Genomic DNA, 12,363 nt, shown 5'->3' on the forward strand with positions numbered 1-12,363 from the left:
TCAGTCAATTTAATTAGGTTAAGTAAATTAACCCAATTTTCTGGATCTGTACAATACATTGAATCATAAACTTACCAAACAAGTTGAGTTTACATAACCCAAGAAGCTGCATAAAAACTAATCAGTGCTAAAACCAACCAAACTTAGCATGTTGTAAAAAAAATAGAAACCGTCCACCACATATGAGATTTTTTCAGCCAACCCTTTATATACATTTCTTAAAATTATTATTTTCATTTATTGCATGCTTATTTCTGCTTCTCTTGGGAGCATGGTTCTCATATTTGGTATCTGGATCTTAATGTGTGTTTTTTATTATCTATTTCAGATGTTTTAATTAGCAACCATACTATCCTTTCCCAGTTCTGCAAAGATCATAACATTGGGTGTGTGATTGCTGGACCAGAAACTTTGCTTGCTGCTGGTAAGGTCTGAACATCCTACAAAGCTGAGGATTTGAATTTAGATTAAAATTAATGCCCCAGTCTTGGGCTATAGAATGATGTACAATCCTGGACAAGGAGTTTAGTGTTGATACATCATGATTGAATGGCATTCTAAACATTTGATAATGGTTTGCAGTAGTTTGCTATTATGGAGTACAAGGATGCTTTCCGATGTCGTTTTTGTTACGCAAATATCTTCATTTGTCAAATTTTATAGGGAATCCACATATCATCTTAATTTTGCAGCCTTCCTGTGTTTTCCCACATTTTTTTCTACAAAAACTAAGGAAAAAATATAGATTAGGCCCACAGTATCTTTTAATAGGTAATCTATAATTTAGCTTAATTGATAATACAAAGTATCTTCCATCTTAATTTGCCTTCCCATTAATTGCTCAGAAGTTAATGGCCACCATGACAGCCATGGGCCTAGCACACATCATTGGATCAGATTATTTCCCTGTGACTTCTCTCCTGGATCCTTTCACTCCCAATGATTCCTGGATGAGATGAAAGAGATGAAGTAAGAGATACATAGAGCACAGCTGGAGGAAAAAGGACAAACTCAAGTAAGCAGGATAAAACCTGCTATTAAGGCCTACACTTATAGCATACGCTTGCTGCTGTAAGGGTGGCAAAGTGACAATACTTTCCCACCCTTATTGACTATCTGCAGATAGCCAACTGGTGGTCTTCTTTAAGTTGTCCTGGAGAAAGGGGATTCAGACACAGTTGTAGAAAACAGTTTGCAGGCAAAATTGCTCACATTCATTCCAATTTAAATGCCATCTGGTCTGGGTCCAGTTAAGATAACTGGGCACAGTCTTATTTGATTAGCTAGGAACAGCTTGATCCTGCTGGGCCTGAGGAAGTGGACAGGGTCCTTATAACTGTAGTTCAGCCATTTGCTTCTTAGATTCATGTAATATGTAATAAAGAGACTGATAAGCAAAATCCTAAATTTCATTCAGTGTTCACTCCATTCTTACAATCATTAACATGTATATTAATGAATATTCATATAGCCACTGATGACTAATAAAGTTGCCTTTAAAAATGGCTTAACAGCCACTGATGACTAATAAAGTTGCCTTTAAAATGGCTTAATGGCATAATCTTTTCAACAACTTCATTGTATTCCAAACTCTTCCCTTTTCATAGCAATGATGTACTTTTTAAATGCTCTTTCTTCTGGGACAGTGCAATAATATGACATAGAATTACATAAGCAGTTTTATCTGAGCCTTTCAGTATTTCATTACTAGGAATTGTTGATGACTTGGTAGCAGCTGGAATTCAGTGTTTTGGCCCTACAGCCATGGCAGCCCAGTTGGGGACAAATAGATATTTCACTAAAATCTTTCTTGATCAGCATGGAATTCCCACAGCAAGATGGAAAGCTTTTTCAAATCCTAAAGAAGCATGTGCTTTTATCAACAGGTAAATACTTATTTTGTTTCACTGAAGTATTTAGACTATTTGTTCTTAAGCAACTATTGTGTTTCTAATCAAATAATTTGATACAAGCATTTTAAGACTCTATATATGAAGAATATTTCTTCTTTTTTATGCCTAATAGTATGAAATAACTTATATGCCATTACTGAAACATATTTGCCAAAAGCTGTTTTCATTGGTTAGAAAGAGAAGTTTAAGCACAAAGACCACTCTTTCTGATGACACATCAGAAGGAAACATTAGAGGAAGGAGACTGTTATCATGGTCTACAGTAGTGGGAGAGCACACCTGACACCCATCTTTCTTCCTTCTTGATCAGTTTCTTGAAGCAGATTGCCGCATCTCAAGTTCTACCCCATTTCTGGAGGTTCATTATGAATGGCCAGTCTATGCAAGTTGGAAGCTAAAAGCTTGACTTTTAAATAGCTAAAAGAGTCAGATTGGAAAAGTATAGATTTATGTGTCAACATGACTATTATAAAGTGAAAGAAAATATATTTTTTTAAAATTTTATTTGGTTTGTCAATTGCTTACAAGATAATAGGTATACCGTATTTACCGGACTATAGAGCGCATCGGAATATATGCCGCACCCACTAAATTTTGAAAGAAAAAAATATTTTTACATATATTAGCTGCACCAAACTATAAGCCGCAGGTATATATGTTGTAAAATGAGATATTTACACAGAAAGGGAAGAATGCTCTTCGCATGCGGCCAGTTTTTGTGAATGATTTCTCACCACTGGTCATCCAAGCCTCCCACTCACCTCGGAGTGCCACTTTAAATGCACGATTCACACTGATGTTGAGTGGCTGCAAAAACTTAGTTGTACCTCCAGGAATCACAGCTGGAATTGTTTGTTCTCTTGATGGCTGCTTTCACAGATCTGTTATATGGGCCCTCATACTGTCCAAAACAAGCAATGATTTTTTCCGGTGAAAAAATCCTCCCTGGCACTTACTGTAGCACTCTGTCAGCCATTCAGTCATTAGGATTTCTATCATCCACCCTTTTTTGTTAAATTTAACGACTATGCCTTTTGGGAGTTTTTCTTTTGGCATAGTCATCTGCTTAAAAATCACCATCGGTGGAAGCTTCTGTCTGGATGCGGTGCAATTCAAAACACACGTGAAATGCGTTCTCTCGTGGTCAGTTGTTTCCTGTCTTGTTAACAGTTCTAGTTAGAGGCAGGTCAAACATTAAAGGTACTTCATCCATATTTATGATGTCATCTGGTCCGATGGAATTCTCAGCTAGTTTGTTTCAATAAATTTGTGGAAGTTTGCAACTTTTTCCTCGTAGTCGGAAGAGAGTTGCTGACAGATAGTCGTCCGCGCCCTGATGGACAGATCTTTTCGTCTCATAAATCTAAAACACCATGACGGTCCACCTTTAAAATCTTCAATACCCATTTCACTGGTGATTGTTTTAGCTTTCAGTCAGATCTGCACGGTGGATACACCTCAGCCGTCTGCTCTCTGTTCACCCAGTCCTCAAGAACATTTTCAAATTTAGGCCATCTGCTTTTATGACCTCTGAAAGCCTTTGTTGTCCTTTGGCATTGAATCAGTTCTTCACGCTGCCGTCTCCAACGTCTCACCATTGATTCATTAACGCCAAGCTTATGTGCAGCAGCTCTATTTCGTTCCTGGATATACAGATCAATTGCTTTCAACTTAAAAGCTGCATCATATGCTTTTCTTCGTGTACTTTCCATGATGAGGGTGTGAAAAATATTTTGCGTTCATGTGTGTCGTGCTGCTTGCATCGAGTGTGCCAAAAACTACTGATAGCATCTTCTTCTTTGCATTGACCTCTTGCATCTGTCATGTTTTTATGCCCCCTGATGGAAGTTAGTGAAGAAAAATCTATAGATGCCGCATTGTTGTACAAGCCGCAGGGTTAAAAGCGTGGGAAAAAAGTAGCGGCTTATAGTCCGGTAAATACGGTAAGTAAAAACATAGTTATGAATACATGGATACACATAAGAAAAATAAAAGAAACAATAGGACAGGGATGGTAGGCACATTGGTGTGCTTATGCACGCCCCCTACAGACCTCTTAGGAAAGGGGTGAGGTCAATAGTAGACAGTCTAAGGTTAAAGTTTTTGGGGTTTGGGGAAGAAACCACAGAGTCAGGTAGAGCATTCCAGACATTGACCACTCTGTTGCTGAAGTCGTATTTCCTGCAATCAAGTTTGGTGCGATTAACCTTGAGTTTGTATCTCTTGTTTGCTCTTGTATTGTTATGGTTGAAGCTGAAGTATTCATTGACAGGTAGGACATTGCAATGTATGATTTTATATACTATACTTAGATCGGACCGAAGGCGGTGTAGTTCTAGGTTTACTAGGTCTAGAATTTCAAGTCTGGTTGCATAAGGTATTCTGCAACGAGTAGAGGAGTGGAGAACTCTTCTTGTGAAATATTTCTGGACTTTCTCCACTATGTTAATATCAGATACATAATGTGAGTTCCAGACTGATGAGCTGTATTTGAGTATTGGTCTAGCAAATGTTTTGTATGCTCTAGTTAGTAGTGTAATATTACCAGAGAAAAAGCTACGTAAGATTAGGTTAACAACTCTTAATGCCTTTTTGGCTATGTAGTTACAGTGGACTCTAGCACTTAGATCATTAGAGATGAGTACTCCAAGATCCTTGACAGAGTTTGGATCATCAACAAGGTCTTGACTATTCAGCCTGTATTTTATTTTCTGATTTTTTTTTGCCAATATGTAAGACACAGCATTTATTTGTTGAAATTTGAAGTTGCCATTTGTTTGACCATTCTGATATATAGTTGAGGTCTTTTTGAAGGGTAGCTGTATTGTTTGTGGTGTTGAATAGCTTTACATCATCAGCAAAGCGAACGCAGTTGCTCTTAATATGATCACAGAGGTCATTTATGTAGAGTATGAAGACAGTTGGTCCTAGAACACTGCTTTGGGGGTACAGAATTGTTGACAGGTACAGAATTTGATAGGACACTCCCAATTTTGACCATTTGTTGTCTGTTTGACAGGAATGCTTCTATCCAGTTATGCAGGTGTCCAGAGATACCATAAGATTTTAGTTTTAGGAGTAGTTTGTCGTGTACCACTGAATCAAAGGCTTTACTGAAATCTATGTAGATTGTATCTATTGCTTTGCCCTGATCGAGTTGTGTAGTCCATATGTTTTTGCAGTGTAAGAGTTACAGATTGCAGGATAGTTTTTTTCTGAAACCAAATTGTTTATTAGAGAGTAGGTTGTTTGTCTCTAAGTGGAGGATAATGGATTGGTTAATAATTGATTCCATAACTTTACAGGTGATGCAGCATAAAGAGATTAGTCTGTAATTTTCAACTAGGCTGGGGTCTCCCTTTTTGAAGATGGGGATGACTGTGGCTTGTGACCATAGTTTTGGCAAGGAGCTGGTCCTGAAAGATTTTTCAAAGATTATGTTTAGAGGTTCAGCTATGGCAGTGGATAGCTTTTTTAAGAAGTAGGCACATATTCCATCCGGTCCAATAGATAGAGATGGTTTTAGATTGCATAGTGTTTTTTCAATATTGTCTACTGTAAAATCGATATGTATTAGATCATTGTAGTTGTCTGTGGTTCGACTAGGAAATACTGGGCATGATCCATTGCTGTTTACAAATACTGAGCCAAAGAATGTGTTAAAGAGGTTAGCTTTAATAGTGTCATCGTTGCAGTCTTTACCATTAGGTCCTTTCAGGGGTGGGATGGACCTTGAATCTTTTAGTTTGTTGTTTATAAAATTGTAGAAAGCGCGGGTGGAATTGGTGCGTAGAAGGTTTTCCTCTTGTTTAATGTGATAATTGGTGCATTCATAATAATAGTACTATTATTCTTTGTGAAATAATATAGAAAAAGTCTTAGAAACAATGTAAATAATCAAAAATATGTTGACACTAATAGATTACTATAATCATTTTGTAAAAAGCATATTATTGAGAAGTCTAGCCTGCAAGCACAATAATGCAGATTATCACCTCATGCCAGATGTCCATCAACATTTGAGTCTCGTATGAGGCAGTTTAACCAAGCCCCTCCATAAGCTAATAAAATTAAGATTTCCATCTTTCAAAACAGAGGCAGAAGATGTAGATGAGGCTAGGAAAAAGAACAAAGTTCTCTTTTTTCAGCAACTTTAGGGGTAATTTATTAGGTTTCTCAAGAGGAAGTCTAGGAATAATTGTGATATAATTGTGATCCCAGATTGGATGCTGAGGCCTCTACCTTCAAAACTGTACTTATGCATATTCACCCTTATTGAAGTATTTACATAATGCTGATCAGAATTGTAAGAGTCTTGAAAATAATGTTGATCCTTGATTCTGTCATAGTTTTCCAATCTGTAGTTTTATAAAAGGAGATCTTAGATCATATCTTGTACATTTTCTTCTAATTTGCTCTATCTTATTTTAAAGTGCAGATTTTCCTCCATTGGTGATAAAACCTAGTAATTTTGATTCTAGAAAAAAAATAGTCCTTGCATCCAACCGAGCAGATGCTTCTAAGGCAGCACAAGATATTCTTCAGGTGACTTACTTTTCTATGTAAAAATATTCCCTGTATTCATACATAATACTAAGAAAATACACATTATGTAAATTACATCACATTATGACTTCAGACAATATGTGAACCCCAAATGTGATTCATTTTGATTTATAATTGCTTTATAATAGTAAGATTACAGAATTCAGTAACTGAAGTTGCGATATATTAAAGTGAATTAGTGAATCAGTGGGCCAAAACTGATTATAAACTACATTTTATGGTGTATGCTTTCTTTTCTGTATATTATAAATGCAGAGTCAGATCTCTGCTAAATGTTTCTTTGTTTTCAGTGTATTTTCTTCTGACGATTGACTTGTGTAATCCAAAATAGGATACAAATATTCTAATAAAGTAGTACTGACAAAGAGAAAAGCTTATCTATGATATGGTTAAAATTAAACGTCTTCCTAGCAGTGGCACTCAATTTAATTAGTTATCTTCTATAAACACAAGCCATGAATCCTCTTCCTAGCATAAGAGAATGTAGAGGACATCATTGCCTTTAAAACTGTTCCATAGGAAATATTTCCTGCCTAAAGAAAGCTACCATCTCAGGAACAAAACTTGTACCTTTTCTGTTACTACAAGGACAATTAAACACTGATTCCACTGTCACCTCTGGACCTAACTTTCCAATGTACTACAGTAGCTATTATATATGCAGGTATCATGATACTATGATTACCTCAAGACACATTTCTGAAGTGAGCAGGTGTTGGACTCTAATTCTAATTCTATAATTAATTGTAATCATATAAGATAAGAAATTATTAAGGATTTGATTTGTATTACCCATGAGTAGAATATACTCTACAAAAAGTTTTATATGTGAAAAATGAAGTGTTATTGTGTTGGAAACGTAAAGATAGTTTCTCATTAAAAAAAGGAAAGATTAAAAAAAAAGATTGACCAGCGGCTATTCTATTTATAATGCAGGACAACATGTGCTGTCATTCTGGAGACTCCTCTGAGATGGTTATCATTGAAGAACTCCTTAAAGGGGAAGAATTTTCAGTATGTTGTTTCATTAAATATTTGGGTCAGAATTACCGTTGTTTGCTTGGGTTGCTTTTTAACCTGATTACATATTCTAATGTGATTATATATGTGTGTGTGTATGTATATATACACACCAGAGGTGGTATTCAGCAGGTTCTGACCAGTTCTGGAGAACCGGTAGCGGAAATTTTGAGTAGTTCTGAGAACCAGCAAATACCACCTCTGACTGGAGATTTTACAACATCCTTCCCCTGCCACACCCACCAAGCCACGCCCACAGAAACAGTAGTGAGAAAATTTGAATTCCACCACTGGTACCCACACACACACACACACACACACACACACACACACAAAGAGAGTATGTATATATGAGGGGGGGGGGCTGAGAGTGGATGCATATATCCAACATTTTTAGGGCAATTAAAGTTTTAAAAATATGGTACTACCAAGCTTTAACATTTTCAAGAATTTCATTTGAAAATATTATTAAAAGCCAGGAAAAAATATAATTTTAAAAGCATTATGGAGAAGGTGTCATAGAAATGTGTTTTCTTACATTGCTCCTTTCTCACCTCCATATTCATGGAGTTCAAAGTAAGGAAAAATGAAGGTTTGTGGATTTGGCAAAGAAGAAGGAAAACAGAGAGGAGTAGACAGTTGTGGGGATAATATTAACCACCCTGTTGTGAAACAAACTTCAGTTAAGAAGTCAGAATATACACTGCTCAAAAAAATAAAGGGAACACTTAAACAACACAATGTAACTCAAAGTCAATCACACTTCTGTGAAATCAAACTGTCCACTTAGGTAGCAACACTGATTGACAATCAATTTCACATGCTGTTGTGCAAATAGAATAGACAACAGGTGGAAAGCATAGGCAGTTAGCAAGACATCCCCAATAAAGGAGTGGTTCTGCAGGTGGTGACCACAGACCACTTCTTAGTTCCTATGCTTTCTGGCTGAAAGTTTGGTCAATTTTGAATGCTGGCGGTGCTTTCACTCTAGTGGTAGCATGAGACGGAGTCTACAACCCACACAAGTGGCTCAGGTAGTGCAGCTTATCCAGGATGGCACATTTATGCGAGCTGTGGCAAGAAGGTTTGCTGTGTCTGTCAGCGTAGTGTCCAGAGCATGGAGGCGCTACCAGGAGACAGCCCAGTACATCAGGAGACGTGAAGGAGGCCGTAGGAGGGCAACAACCCAGCATCAGGACCGCTACCTCAGCCTTTGTGCAAGGAGGGACAGGAGGAGCACTGCCAGAGCCCTACAAAATGACCTCCAGTGGGCCACAAATGTGCATGTGGCTGCTCAAACGGTCAGAAACAGACTCCATGAGGGTGGTATGATGGCCCAACATCCACAGGTGGGGATTGTGCTTACAGCCCAACACCGTGCAGGACGTTTGGCATTTGCCTGAGAACACCAAGATTGGCAACTTCGCCACTGGCGCCCTGTGCTCTTCACAGATGAAAGCAGGTTCACACTGAGCACATGTGACAGATGTGACAGGGTCTGGAGATGCCGTGGAGAACGTTCTGCTGCCTGCAACATCTTCCAGCATGACCGGTTTGGCAGTGGGTCAGTAATGGTGTGGGGTGGCATTTCTTTAGGAGGCCACACAACCCTCCATGTTCTCACCAGAGGTAGCCTGACTGCCATTAGGTACCGAGATGAGATCCTCAGACCCCTTGTGAGACCATATGCTGGCGCGGTTGGCCCTGGGTTCCTCCTAATGCACAATGCTAGACCTCATGTGGCTGGAGTGTGTCAGCAGTTCCTGCAAGACGAAGGCATTGATGCTATGGACTGGCCCGCCCATTCCCCAGACCTGAATCCAATTGAGCACATCTGGGACATCATGTCTCGCTCCATCCACCAACGCCACGTTGCACCACAGACTGTCCAGGAGTTGGGAGATGCTTTAGTCCAGGTGTGGGAGGAGATCCCTCAGGAGACCATCCGCCACCTCATCAGGAGCATGCCCAGGTGTTGTAGGGAGGTCATACAGGCACGTGGAGGCCACACACACTACTGAGCCTCATTTTGACTTGTTTTAAGGACATGACATCAAAGTTGGATCAGCCTGTAGTGTTTTTTTCCACTTTAATTTTGAGTGTAACTCCAAATCCAGACCTCCATGGGTTGCTAAATTTGATTTCCATTGATAATTTTTGTGTGATTTTGTTGTCAGCACATTCAACTATGTAATGAACAAAGTATTTAATAAGAATATTTCATTCATTCAGATCTAGGATATCTTATTTTTGTGTTCCCTTTATTTCTTTGAGCAGTGTAGTTGGAAAGGCTTGTTGCACAGTTTGCAGGTCTAGTATGTGTTAATTGAAATATAAATACAATAAAAACATGGATTTCATTTATCATATATATAATCCAGTCTCTTTTGCTCTCCTTCCAGTATTTATGCTTTGTTGATGGAACCACTTTTATTCCCATGCCACCGGTTTCGGTCCAGAAGCAGCTGCTGAATGACCATCAGAGTGCAAGCATTATTGGAATAGGAGCCTTTGCCCCTTTTCCTAAGGTGCATCATATTTGGTCCATGATCTTACTGAAAGATATCAAGAAGCCTTATATATTAAATAAATAAGTGAACATTTGGTTACTTTAGTAGGCTTCCTGAGTAAACAATCATTCAACTTTATCTTTTTAAAAAGTTCAGTTATATTGTTGGCTTCCTTTCTCTAAAGAAACAAAGATACAGTAGTGTACAGAAGGCTATGCACTTCATTAAAATATGGAACCTCTGGTACCAAAGTACAAGGACACTGTATTTTAGCACATGTATACTATACACATATTTATCCTTGGAACACAAGGATAGGAATGTTTCTGCCTGGCAGAAGAGAATCAGAAGTTCTGTGTTTGTTTAGAATGTAAAAACTGCACTTCTAAACACAGCCATAGCCATACTGAAACAACCCCCACACACAATGTACACAGATACACACATATGCACTGACAGTATTGAATGATTCATAAGTATTGGTAATCAATGGCATCTTGACTTCTGAAGCATGCCCTTACTTCTGTTTAGGTTGCAATGTGTATTTAGACGATGTGCTATTGTAGTAAACTGAGTGCTTGTGTTTGTGTCTTGCTATTGAAGAGAATGTACAATATAGAATTCTCAATGTGTTCATTTCCTTAACTTATTAGGTTTCTGACGTTCTCCTGGAAAAAATTAAAAGCACGCTCCTTCAACACATTCTTGAAAGTATGAAGCAAGAAGGTATGTCATATGCAGGTAAGGGGCTATACTTATCTTTGATTTTTTTTTAAAGGAATTGTTGACTGTACAGTAAACTAGTTATGCACAACTAATGGTCTCAGGATTGCAACCATCCCACCTCACTAAAGTCTTGCATGTGACTTCATAGTTCTTACAAAACTTATTATTGAAATCTCAGTTCAGGCATAACAGGAAAATGAAGGAGAAAACAGCCCCATTTTATTTGGTGAGTAGAATTCTGCTCTTTTAAATGGTAAAACAAATAATAAAATATTAAAGAGGAAAACAGCTCCTGAGTGGAGAATGACCTTTGGCCTACTGTGCAAAGCCTGAGAGCTCACAGCTGTGAATCCTATTTCAGTCCAGCTGTTTGATGTGCTTAATTGAATGCCTCTGAAGAAGCTTATGAGGAATAGTTCATTTTCCACAGAATTGTCTGGTCTAGTTCTGGCATCCTGGATATAACTCTGGATGTTGTGTCTTGTTGTGTATGTGGGAGCCCCTAGAAATCTATGTCAGTTGATTTTATTTGTTAGCAAAAGATTGCTTCAGTTGTTATTCTATGAGATGTCATGTTACATGCATCAGGTAAGGACTGATCTGAGAACAAAACTGACGGGTGAGGGTCCCTGATTCAGAATACAAACCCTAAATCCACAGGCAAAAAAGACGGATAATGTATTCTCTTTTAAGACATGTAAACAAATCCATTATTTTGCCTCCCCCCTGTAGGTGTGCTGCAAGTAGAATTGATGCTTACTAAATATGGTGTGAAAGTTTTAAGTGTTGGCTGTCATTTTGGTGACCCACAGTGCCAGGTAAAGGAGAGATACATAATTCTAATGAAACACTAAAACAATAAATTAATGCTTTGGACTGGATTATTTCCTGTTATGTTTTGTTGTCTAATGCTTTTGTACATTACAGCTGATAATGCTGCATTAACATTGTGAGCTAAGAAAGGAGATGCTGATTTAGCTTCTAGATTATACTAGTATATTTTCTTCTATAGAGCCCAAAAGGAATTTCCATTGCTTTCCTACTTTGCTGTGTTCCCTGAAAATATCATTCTTTATGTCAGTGCTTATATAGGTCCAGTAGATAGACACAAATACAGCATTTAGGAAAAGAAAGAACAACAAAACTGAATTCTGAAGTTAGAACTACTATAGTACTTGTATTTGATTTTTTACATAATTTTGTAGATAATTCTTCAACTTCTTAAGAGTGATCTTTATGAAGTTATCCAAGCTGCACTTAGTGGCCAGCTCTGCAATTCTATATTGGCTTGGTCAGATAATTGTACTGCTGTGTCAGTTTCCATGGAAAATGGCAGCTATCTGCAAGGTCATAAAAAAAGCATGGAAATCACTGGTAAGTTCCTTATTTTTATGTATTTTATGTCTCAGTCTTTTCTTCTGATATTTGATAATAGTCATGTTTGCTCAAAGAATAGCATCTTAGAACTCCCTCTGAGATGTAACATTCTTAATTATTTCCTAGGTTTGTCCTCTTTCAAGAGTTTCTATACAGAAGCAAATAATTAAATTGAAGATTTTTCATTAGTAGAAAATTTGTCTCCCAGTCATCACAGAGTATGGGAACTGTCCATATAACTGCAGTACAGT

The 12,363-nt window shown here is 37.8% G+C and overlaps 1 protein-coding gene across 1 annotated transcript in view; it reads left to right on the plus strand.

Annotated features, from left to right (window-relative positions):
• Nucleotides 1-12,363, plus strand: part of LOC113436266 (trifunctional purine biosynthetic protein adenosine-3-like) — a 42,328-nt gene that overhangs the window by 9,124 nt on the left and 20,841 nt on the right. The window contains exons 3-10 of the mRNA XM_087937607.1: nucleotides 329-424; nucleotides 1,712-1,886; nucleotides 6,347-6,458; nucleotides 7,416-7,493; nucleotides 9,902-10,027; nucleotides 10,663-10,750; nucleotides 11,468-11,553; nucleotides 11,941-12,109. Coding sequence (XP_087793733.1) covers nucleotides 329-424; nucleotides 1,712-1,886; nucleotides 6,347-6,458; nucleotides 7,416-7,493; nucleotides 9,902-10,027; nucleotides 10,663-10,750; nucleotides 11,468-11,553; nucleotides 11,941-12,109 — 930 coding nt within the window. The remainder of the gene's footprint in view (nucleotides 1-328; nucleotides 425-1,711; nucleotides 1,887-6,346; nucleotides 6,459-7,415; nucleotides 7,494-9,901; nucleotides 10,028-10,662; nucleotides 10,751-11,467; nucleotides 11,554-11,940; nucleotides 12,110-12,363) is intronic.

The sequence above is a fragment of the Pseudonaja textilis genome, chromosome 7 (genome assembly GCF_049901715.1).
Source record: "Pseudonaja textilis isolate UNSWEBS1 chromosome 7, rPseTex1.2, whole genome shotgun sequence".
Classification (NCBI taxonomy): Eukaryota; Metazoa; Chordata; class Lepidosauria; order Squamata; family Elapidae; genus Pseudonaja; species Pseudonaja textilis.